This window comes from Microcaecilia unicolor, chromosome 13 (genome assembly GCF_901765095.1).
Source record: "Microcaecilia unicolor chromosome 13, aMicUni1.1, whole genome shotgun sequence".
Lineage (NCBI taxonomy): Eukaryota > Metazoa > Chordata > Amphibia > Gymnophiona > Siphonopidae > Microcaecilia > Microcaecilia unicolor.
The window spans coordinates 91,062,363-91,078,798 of record NC_044043.1 but is presented as its reverse complement, the minus strand read 5'-3'; the positions used below and the strand labels follow the sequence as shown (position 1 = coordinate 91,078,798).

The 16,436-nt window shown below is 44.3% G+C and overlaps 1 protein-coding gene across 2 annotated transcripts in view; it reads right to left on the bottom strand.

Annotated features, from left to right (window-relative positions):
- Positions 1-401: 401 nt before the first annotated feature.
- Positions 402-16,436, bottom strand: part of LOC115456779 (trypsin-3-like) — a 45,195-nt gene continuing 29,160 nt past the window's right edge. Inside the window, exons 2-5 of one of the 2 annotated variants that reach the window (XM_030186071.1) lie at positions 5,551-5,713; positions 3,270-3,411; positions 1,112-1,378; positions 402-728 (exon numbers count right to left, since the gene is read on the bottom strand). In XM_030186071.1, coding sequence (XP_030041931.1) covers positions 585-728; positions 1,112-1,378; positions 3,270-3,401 — 543 coding nt within the window. In that variant the 5' untranslated portion in view covers positions 3,402-3,411; positions 5,551-5,713 and the 3' untranslated portion in view covers positions 402-584. The remainder of the gene's footprint in view (positions 729-1,111; positions 1,379-3,269; positions 3,412-5,550; positions 5,714-16,436) is intronic. The other variant, XM_030186070.1, reaches the window with a different exon arrangement.

Here is a 16,436-nt window from a genome sequence, read left to right as displayed (position 1 = left end):
CTATTAATTCTGTATTTCAGAACTTTGCCTCTCATTCTTAAGTGCTTTCAGCCCACATAACTAGCTTTTCAGGCTTTTAAAACAATGGAGCAGCGGTTCCCAAATCTGCCCTAAGGACTCCCCAGTCTGTCTGGTTTTCAGGATATCCACAAATGAACATTCATGAGACTGGTTTTCATGCGCTGCCTCCATTGCATGCAAATCTCTCTCATGAGTATTCATTGTGGATATCCTGAAAACCTGAATGGCTGGGAGGCTCCCTCAACAGGTTTGGAAACCACTGCAAAAGAGGATTTTTTTTAATGCATTTCTAAGATAGCATTAGATGCTTAGAAGTGACATTAATAAGACACAGCAGAGTTTGAGTTTGAAAAAGCATGCAAAATATTTAAGATCTTTATTTTCATTCAGCTGTTTTCACATTCTTCCACACAAGAATTGTGTCTTTTTTAACCTTCATTTCTCATTTTGAACTGGGCACTTGGTTCATCAAACTAAAAGACGCACCAGGGAATTTTTTGCCACAGACATGGTATGAAAGTGACAGAGTGAACAGAGTTTGGAAGGACCTGCAGCTCTGCTTCTCAGCCAATGGTTTTGTAGATCCACTTCCGAAAGCTGGAGACGGCTGTATAAACGCCTGGATATCTGGGGCTAGCACAGCTGTTCCCCCAGGACACAATCCCAAAAAGCCGGCCATCACAAACTAGCGGTCCACCAGAATCACCCTGTTAAAAGAAATGATAACAGTTTTAAACAAGTGCTCATCTCGTGAGTTCATCTGAATAACCTTATACCCAGGGCAAACAGAGAACAGCAGGTGAATGTCTAACCAATATATCTTCCAGCCAGAGGCGTAGCTAGGTGGGTCGCCAGGGGAGTGGCCGCTCCCCCAAATGGACTTCTGATGGCATCAGCGCCTATTTTTCATGTGATCCGTCACATTTAAAATATGTGTTGGTGCCGTTGGAAGTCCGCTGTCCGCGCCCCCTGCTCCTCCAACCTGGCTACGCTACTGCTTCCAGTATAGTTAAGTAGCCTACGTAGGGAGTAAAGCCCATGTCAAAAGTTAACATCTGAATCACAGAACTGAAGGGTATTTCATTCATACCTGGCAGGCGTCTTTTCCTCCAACACTGAATCCTGCACAGATCATATTGTTCGTAATGTGTCCTGCGTAGGCAGCTGTACCGTTACACTTCCACTTAGATACGATGGGGAGTTTCACGCTCCTGAGGGTGTCAGATGTCTTTCCGCCTAGGGTGCTGGTATAACCCCAGCCAAAGACCTGGCAGAACCGGCCCTCGTTCATTGCTGCCCCTTGCTTGGGGAGTGGTACAACAGAAACAAAAGCGTTATACAAAGCAGGCCTGTTCAACTGAAAAGAGAAGAGAAAGAGGGTTAGGAACGGAGATTTACTTACTGTGCAAATGGATGGAGAGAGAGCAGAATTCTACCAATTTAAAAGCACACTCAGCTCCATATGGTGCCCCAAATGCAAGGCTTTAAAAATCTGAAGTAACAACCTACATTAAACTCAATATATGCATAACAAATATAAATATATTAATAACCTAGTACAGTATGTGCAAATTTTTCCCCTATGTTGGGAGCAGTGTGGTACCTCACACAGTGCATGAGAAGGCAATGCCAAGAAAACCACGATTGGGTGGGGGGGGTCCCTCAATGTGTGGTCGCCAGGAGTCGGTTCGACTCAAGGGCACATCTGGATCTGGATATGCAAATGTATTTCATGCATATTCATTTTGGACGTCATGAAAGCCCAGCTGGTTGTGGAGTTCCCAGAACAGGTTAGGAAATTCCTGCTGTAGAAGACTCTATTAAGCCATAGGTTTTCTCCTTTGCTTAACCTTACCTCTATCCCCTGCCTCTAGCCCATGCTTGCTTGAATTTGTTTATACTGTGAAAAGAGAGAGCTGAAAGGATGGGAATATATTTTGTAAATAATGATACTGTGTAAAGGGCCAGCAGAAAAGGTCTCTTCTTCACATAGGACCGTCAAGCTGTGGGTAAGACGCATTTGAGGTAGAACTTGCATTTGTAGCTAATGGAACGTCTGGCTTTATTAAGAGATAATATGATCTACCTAACAAACACCGAAGAGACAACGACATTGACCCAGACCATATCTCCCACATCACCCTCCACATCACCTATCCCTACCAACCCATCCATACTATCCATTCTATCACTACCCCCCTATCGCCTATCTCTACCGACCCATCCATTCTATCCATTCTATCACTACCCCCCCTATCGCCTATCTCTACCGACCCATCCATTCTATCCATTCTATCACTACCCCCCCCTATCGCCTATCTCTACCGACCCATCCATTCTATCCATTCTATCACTACCCCCCTATCGCCTATCCCTACCAACCCATCCATTCTATCCATTCTATCACTACCCCCCCTATCGCCTATCTCTACCAACCCATCCATTCTATCCATTCTATCATTACCCCCCCTACCGCCTATCTCTACCGACCCATCCATTCTATCCATTCTATCACTACCCCCCTATCGCCTATCCCTACCAACCCATCCATTCTATCACTACCCCCCCTATCGCCTATCTCTACCGACCCATCCATTCTATCCATTCTATCACTACCCCCCTATCGCCTATCCCTACCAACCCATCCATTCTATCCATTCTATCACTACCCCCCCTATCGCCTATCTCTACCGATCCATCCATTCTATCCATTCTATCACTACCCCCCCTATCGCCTATCCCTACCAACCCATCCATTCTATCCATTCTATCACTACCCCCCCTATCGCCTATCCCTACCAACCCATCCATTCTATCCATTCTATCACTACCCCCCCATCGCCTATCTCTACCGACCCATCCATTCTATCCATTCTATCACTACCCCCCCTATCGCCTATCTCTACCGACCCATCCATTCTATCCATTCTATCACTACCCCTCCTATCGCCTATCTCTACCAAGCCATCCATTCTATCCATTCTATCACTACCCCCCTATCGCCTATCCCTACCAACCCATCCATTCTATCCATTCTATCACTACCCCCCCTATCGCCTATCTCTACCGACCCATCCATGCTATTCCTATGTTATATTTAATTTCCTACCTTATCTAACAAAATTCTGTATAACCTAATACTATGTAAGCCGCATTGAACCTGCTTTTAGTGGGAAAGTGCGGGATAAAAATGTATTAAATAAATACAAATAAATAAATCTATCTCGGTTGTGATGAGGGACAGTTACCTTAATCAGCATGATGTCAGCATTTCTGGACACAGAGGAGTAGTCAGGGTGTGTCACCATCTTGATGGGTCGAAAGAGTTGCTCCGTACCTTCAAACATGGATAAAGAATGCTCTCCTGCAACTATTATCATTTCATTCAGCCTGCGAGAAATTGGAACAGGATAGAAGGTACAATGTAAAGATGCCTTCGCTAAAAACAAACAAACAAATAAAACCAATAACAATAAAACTTTCTTGGTAATGGTTATCTCCTAAGGAGATGTTGCTCAATGATCAGAAATGCATGTTTATAAAAATAGAGGGAGCCTACGCACTTCCAACGCGTGTCAATTTGGAACTATCGCCCGGCTACTTCGTGCCAGGGGCCGTAATTCCATTTTTTACATGCGTCCGATACGCACGGCAGAAAATGTATTTTATTTTCTACTGCGTGGCGCTAACCGGGTGGTAATTGGGCAGTGTGCGTGTGCTGACGATTACCGCCCAGTGAACATGTGAGACCTCACCACTAAGTCAATGGGTGGTGGTAAGGTTTCAGGCCAAAAAACGGACACACGCCAATTTTTTATTTTGCTGCACGTCCGTTTTCGACCGGAAAAAAAGGCCTTTTTTTTGCAAGCACGCTGAAAAATGGACCTGCGCGTGTCCAATACACGCGCCTATAACAGCACAGGCCATTTTTCGGCACACCTTAGTAAAAGGACCCCCCCAGAGTGCATAATTCTTTTCTATTGCAATATTGTCAGGGTTTAACAAACATGACCATTTTTTCAGAACTGAAACCAGGAGATGTGGATCCCCATTTTACACGGAGTGTAGAGATCGGAATTGGGACAGCTGGTCCTGAAATACTTGCAGGAATGCACCTGTATTTCACTGGCGCGCTTATGCATATGAATGACATCATAAGTTGGCATTTACACACAGGTGTTAGGCATTATTCTATAACATTGATGTGCTAGTCACATGGCATGTAACAGCAAATGGGCTGTACCAGCGGGTGGAGCTTAAGCGTGTCAAGGATATTCTGCCTAGCGACGCACACACCGTATAGAATAATAGCAAATGGATGCACTGTAAGGCGCACTCAGGCCCTCATGATCAAACCTCGACGCTAAGACACTCCCAGGGGCGGGCCAAGATAATATGCCGCCTGAAGCAAGGAATGAGCTCTGCTGCCACCCCCCCCCCCCCCCCCCCACAATCTGACATCTCCCCCCTTCCTTCCCCAACCCCCATCCCTGAATTTACCTTTTCTTGTTTTTCAAGAGCTGGCGGCAGTGATTCCCATAGGCTGCCCCTTCTCTCTACAGCCACAACCCACCTCCGAGGAAACAGGAAGTTATGTCACAGAGGCGGGCCACAGTAGAGAGAAGGGGCCGGGACCGGCGGTAGGGCAGCCTATGGGAATCGCTGCTGCCACTGTCCCCGCCACCATTTAAAAAACAAGAATAGAAAAGGTAAGTTCGAGGAAGGGGGTTGGGGAAAGAAGGGCAGGGGCTGACGCCGCCTCAGAAGAGTGCCGCCTGAGGCCCCTACCTCAGCCTAATGGTAGGGCCACCACTAGGCGCACCATTGACCTGGAGTAAGCTCTCACACTTACGTTTCGGCACATCAATGCGGCTTTGTGCTACTATTCTGTAACAGGTTAGACATGCCTTGACACCATTGTCAAATTGGTGCTATAACCTATGGACCAGTCGAGGCACTGGCCTAGGGCACCAGTGATAAAGAGCACCCAAGTTCTGGTCCAGCATTCTCTCTTCTTCCCTTCCCTCTGTCCATCTGCCTGGAGCTCAGTAGCTACAGGACAGGAGGGAAGGAAGAGAAAGGGAGAGATGCTGAACTGGGACGTTGACGCCCTTTATCATCGGGGGGGAGGGGACTTGAGAGGAGGAGAAACAGGGTCACTGGTGGGGGAAAGAAAGTGGAAGAAGAGATACTGGATTGTGGGCGGGGCTGATACAAAAGTTGGCTCAGGATGCCACAGACCCTTGAGCCAGTCCTGTGGTGCTAAATGTCACTTCTGTATTTACAGTAGGTGCCCCCTAAGTACCTTGTTATCTGTAAAACAGGCACAATTTACTAAAACTTAGCTTTGAAAATCAGGAGCAAATTATTTCTGTTCTTCACAAAGTTAATTTTTAAGAAACAGCTACAGAAAATAGTAGAAAGCTGATAGGAAAATGATAGATTTCCTCACAACAACTCTAATCTCAAGGAGTGAATGAGATATAAATGAGGAAATAGAGGTTCTTAGGATCCATTTACAATCCTTACTCGGTTCTGCAGTGCGCAGCTGTCAGGACCCAGTTCCGACTCACGAGAGATCCGCCACAGAAGTGAAGGCCCGTGTTTCTCTTTAGCGACACCAAGTATTTGGAAGAGTAGGGGGCCACGACGTGCCCTCCGACGATACGCTGGAGCTTGCAAAGGCCAACACCTGCACAATAACGCAAAAACCAGCAGCTCGTTTAAAAGGGGAACGCAACTTCTGCAAATGCATAAAAAGCAAAATACACCCAAAGCCATCTCTTTTCAGGAAAATATGGCATCTGCAGGACCTCTAGACAAGTTTTCACACAACTCGTTGTGGCAGAGAGGTTTCCGTTTCAGGAAAATGGAAAGAATGTGACAGAGCATAAGGAATCTGCAGAGAGGAAAGAGAAGGAGCCAAGAGATCTTGGGTAGCCTAAGACAGGATTTGGTGCAGATTGAAGTGCCCTGTTTTCAATCAGATTAAGTAATTCGGACATGTATTGATGCTAAACTTGTGCAGATAAAACAAAAGTGGAGTGGAGGAGTGGCCTAGTGGTTAGGGTGGTGGACTTTGGTCCTGGGGAACTGAGTTGGATTCCCACTTCAGGCACAGGCAGCTCCTTGTGACTCTGGGCAAGTCACTTAACCCTCCATTGCCCCATGTAAGCTGCATTGAGCCTGCCATGAGTGGGAAAGCGCAGGGTACAAATGTAACAAAAATAAAATAGATACTATTGGAGATTCTACATGGAATGTTGCTACTATTGGAGATTCTACATGGAATGTTGCTACTATTGGAGATTCTACATGAAATGTTGCTACTATTGGAGGTTCTACATGGAATGTTGCTACTATTGGAGATTCTACATGAAATGTTGCTACTATTGGAGGTTCTACATGGAATGTTGCTACTATTGGAGGTTCTACATGGAATGTTGCTATTCCACTAGCAACATTCCATGTACAAGGCTGCGCAGGCTTCTGTTTCTGTGAGTCTGACGTCCTGCACGTACGTGCAGGACGTCAGACTCACAGAAGCAGAAGCCTGCACAGCCACATTGGTGATCTGCAAGGGCCGACTTCTACATGGAATGTTGCTAGTGGAATAGCAACATTCCCTGTAGAATCTCAAATAGTAGCAACAGTGGAGGAGTGGCCTAGTGGTTAGGGTGGTGGACTTTGGTCCTGGGGAACTGAGGAACTGAGTTCCATTCCCACTTCAGGCACAGGCAGCTCCTTGTGACTCTGGGCAAGTCACTTAACCCTCCATTGCCCCATGTAAGCTGCATTGAGCCTGCCATGAGTGGGAAAGCGCAGGGTACAAATGTAACAAAAATAAAATAGATACTATTGGAGATTCTACATGGAATGTTGCTACTATTGGAGATTCTACATGGAATGTTGCTACTATTGGAGATTCTACATGAAATGTTGCTACTATTGGAGGTTCTACATGGAATGTTGCTACTATTGGAGATTCTACATGAAATGTTGCTACTATTGGAGGTTCTACATGGAATGTGCTACTATTGGAGGTTCTACATGGAATGTTGCTATTCCACTAGCAACATTCCATGTACAAGGCTGCGCAGGCTTCTGTTTCTGTGAGTCTGACGTCCTGCATGTACGTGCAGGACGTCAGACTCACAGAAGCAGAAGCCTGCACAGCCACATTGGTGATCTGCAAGGGCCGACTTCTACATGGAATGTTGCTAGTGGAATAGCAACATTCCCTGTAGAATCTCAAATAGTAGCAACAGTGGAGGAGTGGCCTAGTGGTTAGGGTGGTGGACTTTGGTCCTGGGGAACTGAGGAACTGAGTTCCATTCCCACTTCAGGCACAGGCAGCTCCTTGTGACTCTGGGCAAGTCACTTAACCCTCCATTGCCCCATGTAAGCTGCATTGAGCCTGCCATGAGTGGGAAAGCGCAGGGTACAAATGTAACAAAAATAAAATAGATACTATTGGAGATTCTACATGGAATGTTGCTACTATTGGAGATTCTACATGAAATGTTGCTACTATTGGAGGTTCTACATGGAATGTTGCTACTATTGGAGATTCTACATGAAATGTTGCTACTATTGGAGGTTCTACATGGAATGTTGCTACTATTGGAGATTCTACATGAAATGTTGCTACTATTGGAGATTCTACATGAAATGTTGCTACTATTGGAGGTTCTACATGGAATGTTGCTACTATTGGAGGTTCTACATGGAATGTTGCTACTATTGGAGATTCTACATGAAATGTTGCTACTATTGGAGGTTCTACATGGAATGTTGCTATTCCACTAGCAACATTCCATGTACAAGGCTGCGCGGCCACATTGGTGATCTGCAAGGGCCGACTTCTACATGGAATGTTGCTAGTGGAATAGCAACATTCCATGTAGAATCTCCAATAGTAGCAACAGTGGAGGAGTGGCCTAGTGGTTAGGGTGGTGGACTTTGGTCCTGGGGAACTGAGTTGGATTCCCACTTCAGGCACAGGCAGCTCCTTGTGACTCTGGGCAAGTCACTTAACCCTCCATTGCCCCATGTAAGCCGCATTGAGCCTGCCATGAGTGGGAAAGCGCGGGGTACAAATGTAACAAAAATAAAATAGATACTATTGGAGATTCTACATGGAATGTTGCTACTATTGGAGATTCTACACGCACTAGCAACATTCCATGTAGAAGGCTGCGCAGGCTTCTGTTTCTGTGAGTCTGACATTGATGATCTGCAAGGGCCGACTTCTACATGGAATGTTGCTAGTGGAGCAGCAACATTCCATGTAGAATCTCAAATAGTAGCAACAGTGGAGGAGTGGCCTAGTGGTTAGGGTGGTGGACTTTGGTCCTGAGGAACTGACTTCGATTCCCGGCCCAGGCAGCTCCTTGTGACTTTGGGCAAGTCACTTAACCCTCCATTGCCTGCCGCATTGAGCCTGCCATGAGTGGGAAAAAGTGCGGGGTACAAATAAAAAAAAAAAAGCACAGGAAAAATGGAACAGGTTGGAGAACACGTGTGGAGAAGGAAGAAAAAAAAATAGAAGGAAAATTTAGACATGTAGCTCAATTAAGATTAAGATAGCTCCCATCATTTAGTGGTATTAAAGTTATTCTTATGCTTATGATAATTAATACTTGAAATAACAACTCTTGACAATAGGTAGTAATAATAATAGTTAATAACTAATTGCTCTAGTTATATGGAAGTTATCATACAGAGAGTATATTATGTGTAGAAGTAATCAGTAAAACATGCACAATTTGATTGATCTTCTAGCCAGAAACGGCTCTAAATCTTCTCGAACTTATCTCAATTTACATCTTCCCAATTGCAAAGGTCTTAAATACAAAACATATTACGCATCCAACTTTTCTGTTGTAGGCAGCCAACTCTGGAATGCCTTACCAAGATCCATTCGAATGGTCAATGACCTTCTGCCCTTCCGGAAGCTGTTAAAAACCTACCTCTTCAAGCAAGCCTACACAAATGACCTGATTTAATCTATACGCTACCCGGATTAGACTATGATGACAGAACCTTGAATATGCTCCCCTATTTAATCCTTTCCAAGCACATCCTTCTTCCAACCCCTCCCTACACATTCTTGATAATCCCATTACACACCTGCCTCCCACTCCCCTACCTCTACCATCCTCCTCCCTTGCCCTTCTCACCTATCCACATCCAAATGACCACCTCTTCATTCATTATATTACAGCTGTATCCATTCTATGTCACTTTGTAAACTTGATGCACTATATAAGCAGCATTGAACCTGCTAGCGAGTAGGAAAGTGAGGGGTATAAGTGTTACAAATAATAATAATAATAATTATCCAAGTATGGGGGTCAGATGGAGGTGTCTCAGTGGTCATCTGGAAGTTAACTGGGCCACTGGCTGATATTCAGACTCAAAGTCAGTTAACTTCACCTCATAAAATTAGGACAGCCTTTATGGTTAGTCCATGCCCTAGCCCGCCCCTAATTTAGAAGAGTTATAATACTCCTCTTTGATTCGCTGAAATTTTGTCTAGTATTATCTGTACCGCCCCTAACTTAGACAGTTAGGAGATGGCCGGTTAGTGGGATATTGAGCTGCACTAACCAGCCACTCCTGAATAAAGCCCATGGGATTAAAAAATGCCACCAGATCCCTCCGATCAAAAGTGAAATCCTATTCCACAGTTTCTAGAATGCTTCCTCTCTGTGCCAATGAAACTGGATCATTTCCAGATTCCCTGAAGCCCTCCCCACCCATCTTACTGCTCCTCTCCCGCTGCTCTGCTGCTCACATACCTTTCCTGCTAGTGTTCAGTCAGACTTAAATCATTGCAATGTCAGAACCATCCAATGGGACTTACTTTTAATTCCATTAGTCTGAGCTAACAATTGTTCTGATTGAGCTGTGCTAGACTTTTACAATGTGACTCAAATGCAAAATCTTTGCTTCATAAATGCAGATTTTATGCTTGAATATTATACTCTAGGACTGAATAAGATTCATTGCTATTCTCCTATAAATTGCATGCAAGCATAAAACAGATACTTAATTAGATTTTGCAAAATAGATTCTACTCCTAGTGCCACTCACTGTTATAATACATATTCACATTTTTACACAAAAGAGAAAATCAAGATCTTGAAAAATCTCTCCTAAAAATGTAAAACCAACAAACATTAGTCGTAACCACCTTTCCCTCTTCCTTCTCACCCGTGTTGTATTTCCCCGTTTTTTTCCCTTCCTTTCCCCTCCTCCTCCCCTTGTATCAAGGCCAGATTTTCCACAGATAAATTGATGGAAGTCACTAGAATTTCAAAGACTTAAGTTTAGAACCCCCCCCCCCCCACCCCATCAGAGGGCAGTACTGAAATAAAAAAAAAAATGAGTGTGGCTACCTTCAAATATAAACAGATAATATATACATGCTCTGTGTTTAATACAATTCTGCAAAGATCTCTTAAACTCTAGTATTTTCATCCTCAGCTTTTAATTGCCGCAATTTGCACCAACGTTAACCCTACCCAGCTGTTATTCTTGCAATGTGCATACATTTTGTTCTAATATTAGCTGGTACTATAGAGTGGAGGAGTAGCCTAATGGTTAGTACGCTGGCAAGGGAAACTGGGTTCAAGTCCCAGTGCAACTCCGTATTTATTTATGACACTTGTACCCCGCATTATCCCAAACTACTTTGATTGATCTGAAGAAGAAGGGTTACCTTTGAAAGCTAATTTTAAAAAAATGTGTTGTTAATCTAATAGTCTCTTTCTTTTGTTTTATTTCTGTTTATTACCTTTATTATAACCACGTTAATACAAGTATATCAAATCCCACCCCTTTCCCTTTCTTACATATAAAAAGAGGCTGCACATTGGACAGCTGGCTTAAAAGTTGAAAGAAAAATAAAATAAACCCTCCTGGTTAGAACATTAGAAAGTGGAAAAATAAAACTTAAACTCACCACTTAGAAACACTACTTGTAGGAGAAATGAGAGTCTGAGGTCCACATAATTCATTTTGGGCTAAAGTGAGGATCTGAGGTACCTGGCCCAAGGAATGCTCAGCTCTGAACTCACTAGGGTATCACGTCCCGAAGTGGCTTCGCTCACGTGGATCCAGGTCCTTTTTCCGTTCCCATGACAACACGTCTCCCCACACAGAAGACTGTTTTATTCATGGAAGCTACCTGAGGACAGCGGTGGGTCTCAGTGGGTCAGCGTGGTTTCGCCTTCTGTCACCATCTGACAGCAAGGCGAGACAGCAGGAACCACAGCACAGGGTGGCAGAATAAGCTGTGAGTTGTATTATAGGTTTACTCTCCTGCCTCTTGAGGTGCCTTCAGGTTAATGATTTTTGAAGTATTGTATTAAACACAAGTATGTTAACTTACATATTCTCAAAGTCTTTTATTACTATGTTACATTACAGCTTGTAATATTCTCCTTACTGACTCTAACAATTGTAATTCTGTTTACTATGTAAGCCGCATTGTACCTGCTTTTGTGGAAAAGTGCGGAGTATAAATGTAATAAATAATAATAATACGTATATATTATCCATTTATATTTGAAGGTAACTGCAACTCATCTCTTTATTTCAATCTATTATTATTATTATTACTAGTAAAAAAAGGCCCATTTCGTAAACAAATGAAACGGGCGCTAGCAAGGCTATAGAGAGAGTGAGAGTGTGTATATGTATGTGTGTCTGTGTGTGTGTGACAGAGAGAAAGTGTGTGTGTGTGTCTGTGTGTGAAAGAGAGTGTGCACAGGTAGGGTGAAAATGAAGAGACAGCAGTGAAATTTTACATAGGACAGCTGAACCATTTGAGGCGTGTTTGTGTGTCTGTGTGAGAGAGTGTGTATATGTGTGTGGGTGCGTGTGTGGGTGAGATAAAGACAGTGTAAGTGTGTGTGTGCGTGTGTGTGAAAGTGAGTGTGAAAGGGTAGGGTCAAAATGAAGAGACAGCATTATAATTGTACATAGCACAGCACAAACATTTGAGGCAGTTCTTGCCTTATCTCCCCTGCCGCCCCCCCTCCATACCCAACGATTCGTTCCTTGTCTTCCATCCCCTCTGTGTCCCGTGTGTGTGAGAGAGAGAGAGAGGTGCTAGCAGTCCCTGTGATAGTGGCAGGTCAGTTGCTCATTATAGCCAGTTAAGAGTGAGAGTGTGTGTGTATGTGCTGGTTTTTTTCCTTCCCTTATATGTCCTCCGTGTCCATTGTTTGTGGGAAGAGCAGAGATCTATATGGTCCTTTTAGCGTTGCTGTTGACGTCGCGTAGCAACTGTTGCTGCTGGTTTTCATTGTTCCGCGATGTGTCTTACGTCACGTTCCGTCGCTTAGTAACGGGTTCGCGATGCGATTGGTTGAGTGTCATTGGTTCGCCCTCGACGTCATGACGTTTTACTTGGGGGGGCGGGGCCAACACTCATGGGCGAATTCCTGGTTTCACCACTATGCATTTAGAACTTTGGGACTTGTGGAGGCTTCAGAACGTTGGAGGTGCGTTTTATAGAGAGAGATTAGCATTTGTATAGCGCTACCAGACGCACGCAGTGCTGAACACCTTATACAAAGAGACAGTCCCTGCTCAAAAGAGCTTACAATCTAAATAATACAGACAGACAAGACAGTTACGGCTGAGGGAATTAATGGGAGCTAAAAAGCAGCAGTGAAAAGGTAGGTTTTCAGCATAGATTTGAAAACAGGTATTGATGGAGCTAGACGTATAGGTCCAAGAAGTCTATTCCAGGCATAAGGTGCCACGAGAGAAAAGGAGCGAAGCCTGGAGTTAGCAGTGGAGGAGAAGGAGGATGACAAGAGAGACTTGTCCAGCGAGCGGAGTTCACGGGGAGGAATGTAGGGAGAGATGAGAGTGGAGAGGTAATGGGGGGCTGCAGAGTGGATGCATTTAAAGGTCAGTACGAGAAGTTTAAACTGAATGCGGAAGCGGACAGGGAGCCAGTGAAGTGACTTGAGGAGCGGGCTAGTGTGGGTATAACGATTCTAAAATATCATTGAAAAGGAACAAGCTAAACAAACAAAAAAAGAATTTCAGACATGGACTATTAGGGTATATTAGGGTACGGGGGAGAACTACAATAGTTACTAGGACAGAGAGGGGAGGAAAGAACGAGCAGAGCCACAGGTATGTTCCAGGTACCTCCTGGTCCGCTCTCTGCAGATAGAGACGCATTTATATGCATCTCTGAAAAGGTGCATTTTAAGGTCAGTTTTAAACTGATCTAGTGATGTCTGAAGGCGAAGAGAAGCTGGGCCATGAACCTCACTTACAGGGCTGCAAAGCAGAGGTTCTGCAGAATCTATGACTCTCCCTCGCAAGGAAATGTTTGTTCAGGTGCAGGCAGGGGAACTTTCATTTGCCAAACTTGAGGGGTTTTCCTACAGAGGAGAAGCAATCGTATCCTCACTTCAACTACTTAGACAAGGGTCAGCTTTGCCTGTGGAGCATTGGAGCCGACTCTGTGGGTGCTTGAGCACCCCCAATATTGAGAAAATTCCTTGTATGTGTCCAGGGAGGGGTCATTTCCATTGGGCTTAGCACCCCCAATAATTTTGAAAAGTTGGCTCCTATGCTGTGGAAGGGGGGGGGGGGCTGCTGCTCCTTGGTTGGAAAAGGTGGAAAATTTACAGACCGTGCAAAAACTACTCAACAATCAGCAGACAGCTCCATTTAAACTGCCCTTTCGGCAATGTTTTAGATCACGCTCTGCTTTTCCTTCTTGTTTTTATTTCCCCTCCTTCCCCCAAAAGAAAATGGTAAATTTAGAATGATTTTGGGGGGGTCCTGAGAGGCAGGACTGGAATCTTACCAATCCCTGCCAATCCCCTCTGGAATTTTACCCATCCCCTCCCATCCCTGCAAGAATTTAATGGTACTACTACTACTCCTTATCATTTCTATAGCTCTACTAGACGTACGCAGCGCTGTACACTTGAACTTGAAGAGACAGTCCCTGCTCGACAGACCTTACAATCTAATTAGGACAAACAGGACAAATAAGGGATAAGGACAAAGAGTAGCAAGATTCCGGAATCCCAAAGAGTAGCAAGATTCTGGAATCCCACTGTAGCAACATTCTGTGCGGAATTCCAAAGAGCAGCAAGATTCCAGAATCCTAAAGACTACTACTACTACTCATCATTTCTATAGTGCTACTAGACGTACACAGCGCTGTACACTTGAACATGAAGAGACAGTCCCTGCTCGACAGAGCTTACAATCTAATTAGGACAAAAAGGACAAACAAGAGATAAGAGAATATTAAAGTGAGGATGATAAAATAAAGGTACCTAAAAGAAAATTCTGGTCAGAGGGAAGGCTGGTGGGGTGATGTGAGCAGTGTGTATCAGTCGCTGCTCGTGAAGATCTGCTATTTACAAGGTACATAGGAGGGAGAGTAATGGGGATCCCTGCCAGCCACATCAGAGTGGAGGAGTAGCCTAATTGTTAATGTAGCAGGGCTTTCACTGACCTCTTATCCTTTCCACCCTCTCTCCTGTTTTTGCCCCTCCTTCTTCTGATCCCTATAGTTTGTGTGTTTGATCCCTGCTTGTTTTTGTATGAATGAGGTACATCTTTCCTGTCTAAAAATGAAGTTCTTTTCCCACTTATTGTTTTGATTTTATATCATTTTATGTACACCACTCAGGTCTGCTAGTTAGTTCGAGCAGTATATTAAATTCTAATAAATAATATATTATAATAGACTGTGTGATCTACAATTTTCAGCAGTTTACAATTACACATTCATACCAATATTTCAAACCAGAAGAGCATTAATCACATCACATTCACTACAATAACAGAACATAATATTAGTCTCGTCAAGGTCCTTCAGTACTTATCACCGTCTATCCATCAATATCAGTATCAAAGGCACTTTGAAATAGATAAGTTTTCAGTGACTTTTTAAACTGATCTAATTTCCTAATTGTTCTCAAAGACAAAGGCAGACAATTCCACAATTTAGGCCCAGCAACATAAGAAATTGATCATTTATTCTCTTCCAAGTGAATTGACACATTTCGACCGTGATAAAGTCCTGTTACCGTAAATTGTGAATGATCTATCCCAGTCGTCATTTCTTTACCACCTCTGCGCTTAGGATTATTATCCATTCCCTGGTTATCTCCAGGTTAGACTACTGTAACGCTCTCCTTCAGGGCATAACAGTCCACAAGCTCTGCCATCTCCAACTCGTACACAACGCTGCTGTAAGATTGTTGACAAATTCACGTAAGTACAATCATATTACACCCCACCTCAAGAGTGAGTACTGGTTGCCGATTACCCACCGTATCACCTATAAACTTATGCTTCTGATCTTTAAAGCACTGCAATCAGAACAACCGCTTTATTTATCAAGGGCAGTTATACCGTATTCCCCTGCTAGAGGACTTTGCTCCTCTGTCCAAACCTTATTACTGTTCCATCACTCAAACAAGTCCACTTTGACACCACTCACTCAAAGTTATTCAGTATCAACAGACCTAAATTTTGGAATTCACTGCCACGTTACCTTTGACTAGAATGTAGTCTTGAGAACTGTAAATCAGGCCTAAAGACATTTGAAGATGATTACTCTGGTACTGGTTGACTTGGAACATGTGCAGACCCTCTAGGGCCTTTGTTTCTCTTCTTGACTACCTAGGTTTGACTCTATTATTGCTCTCTCCAACCTCTCTTTCTTCTTAAGTTTGTAGTTCCTTTCATTTATTTGCTGATATTGTAAATTTGTGAACCATCCAGATGGCATGTACTGTTGATGCAGTATCTACTATAATAATTTGCACCTCCATTGTTCTGAAGCTGACTGCCAGGAAGTTGAAGCCCGGTTCGTAATGTCTGAAGCCTTCCGGTGACGTCACCGTGTTGCCTGAAAAACCGCGACGCGTCTCAATGGGACGAGAGAGGTGGGGGGAGGGGGCCTGGAACTCGACCGGGAGGGGGGGGGCCTGGAACTCGACCGGAAGAGGAGGGCCAGTCCTGGAACTGGAAGGGGAGGGGCGGGTTCTGGAACTGGAAGGGAAGGGGGGGAGGAGGAGGGGAGGGGCGGATCCTGGAACTCGAAGGGGAGGGGTTCCTGGAACTCGGAGGAGAGGGAGAGAGGCAGGTAGGGGGGCATGGAACGCGGGAGGGAGCCCTGGAACCTTGCTAGCGCCCATTTCCTTTCTGTTGGAAAAGGGCCTCTTTTACTAGTATTAAATAAATATAAACCTGAAACACGAGGGCACATCCAACACATTCAATGAAGCAGATCTCAAATGTCTAATTGGTTTATACAAGTGCCAACTCCACCCCTGAGACCCCCCCCCCCCCCCCAATAGCCAGTTTTCAGTTTGGTGCTAGCCGATTATTTTCAGTGGGATTAACTGGTT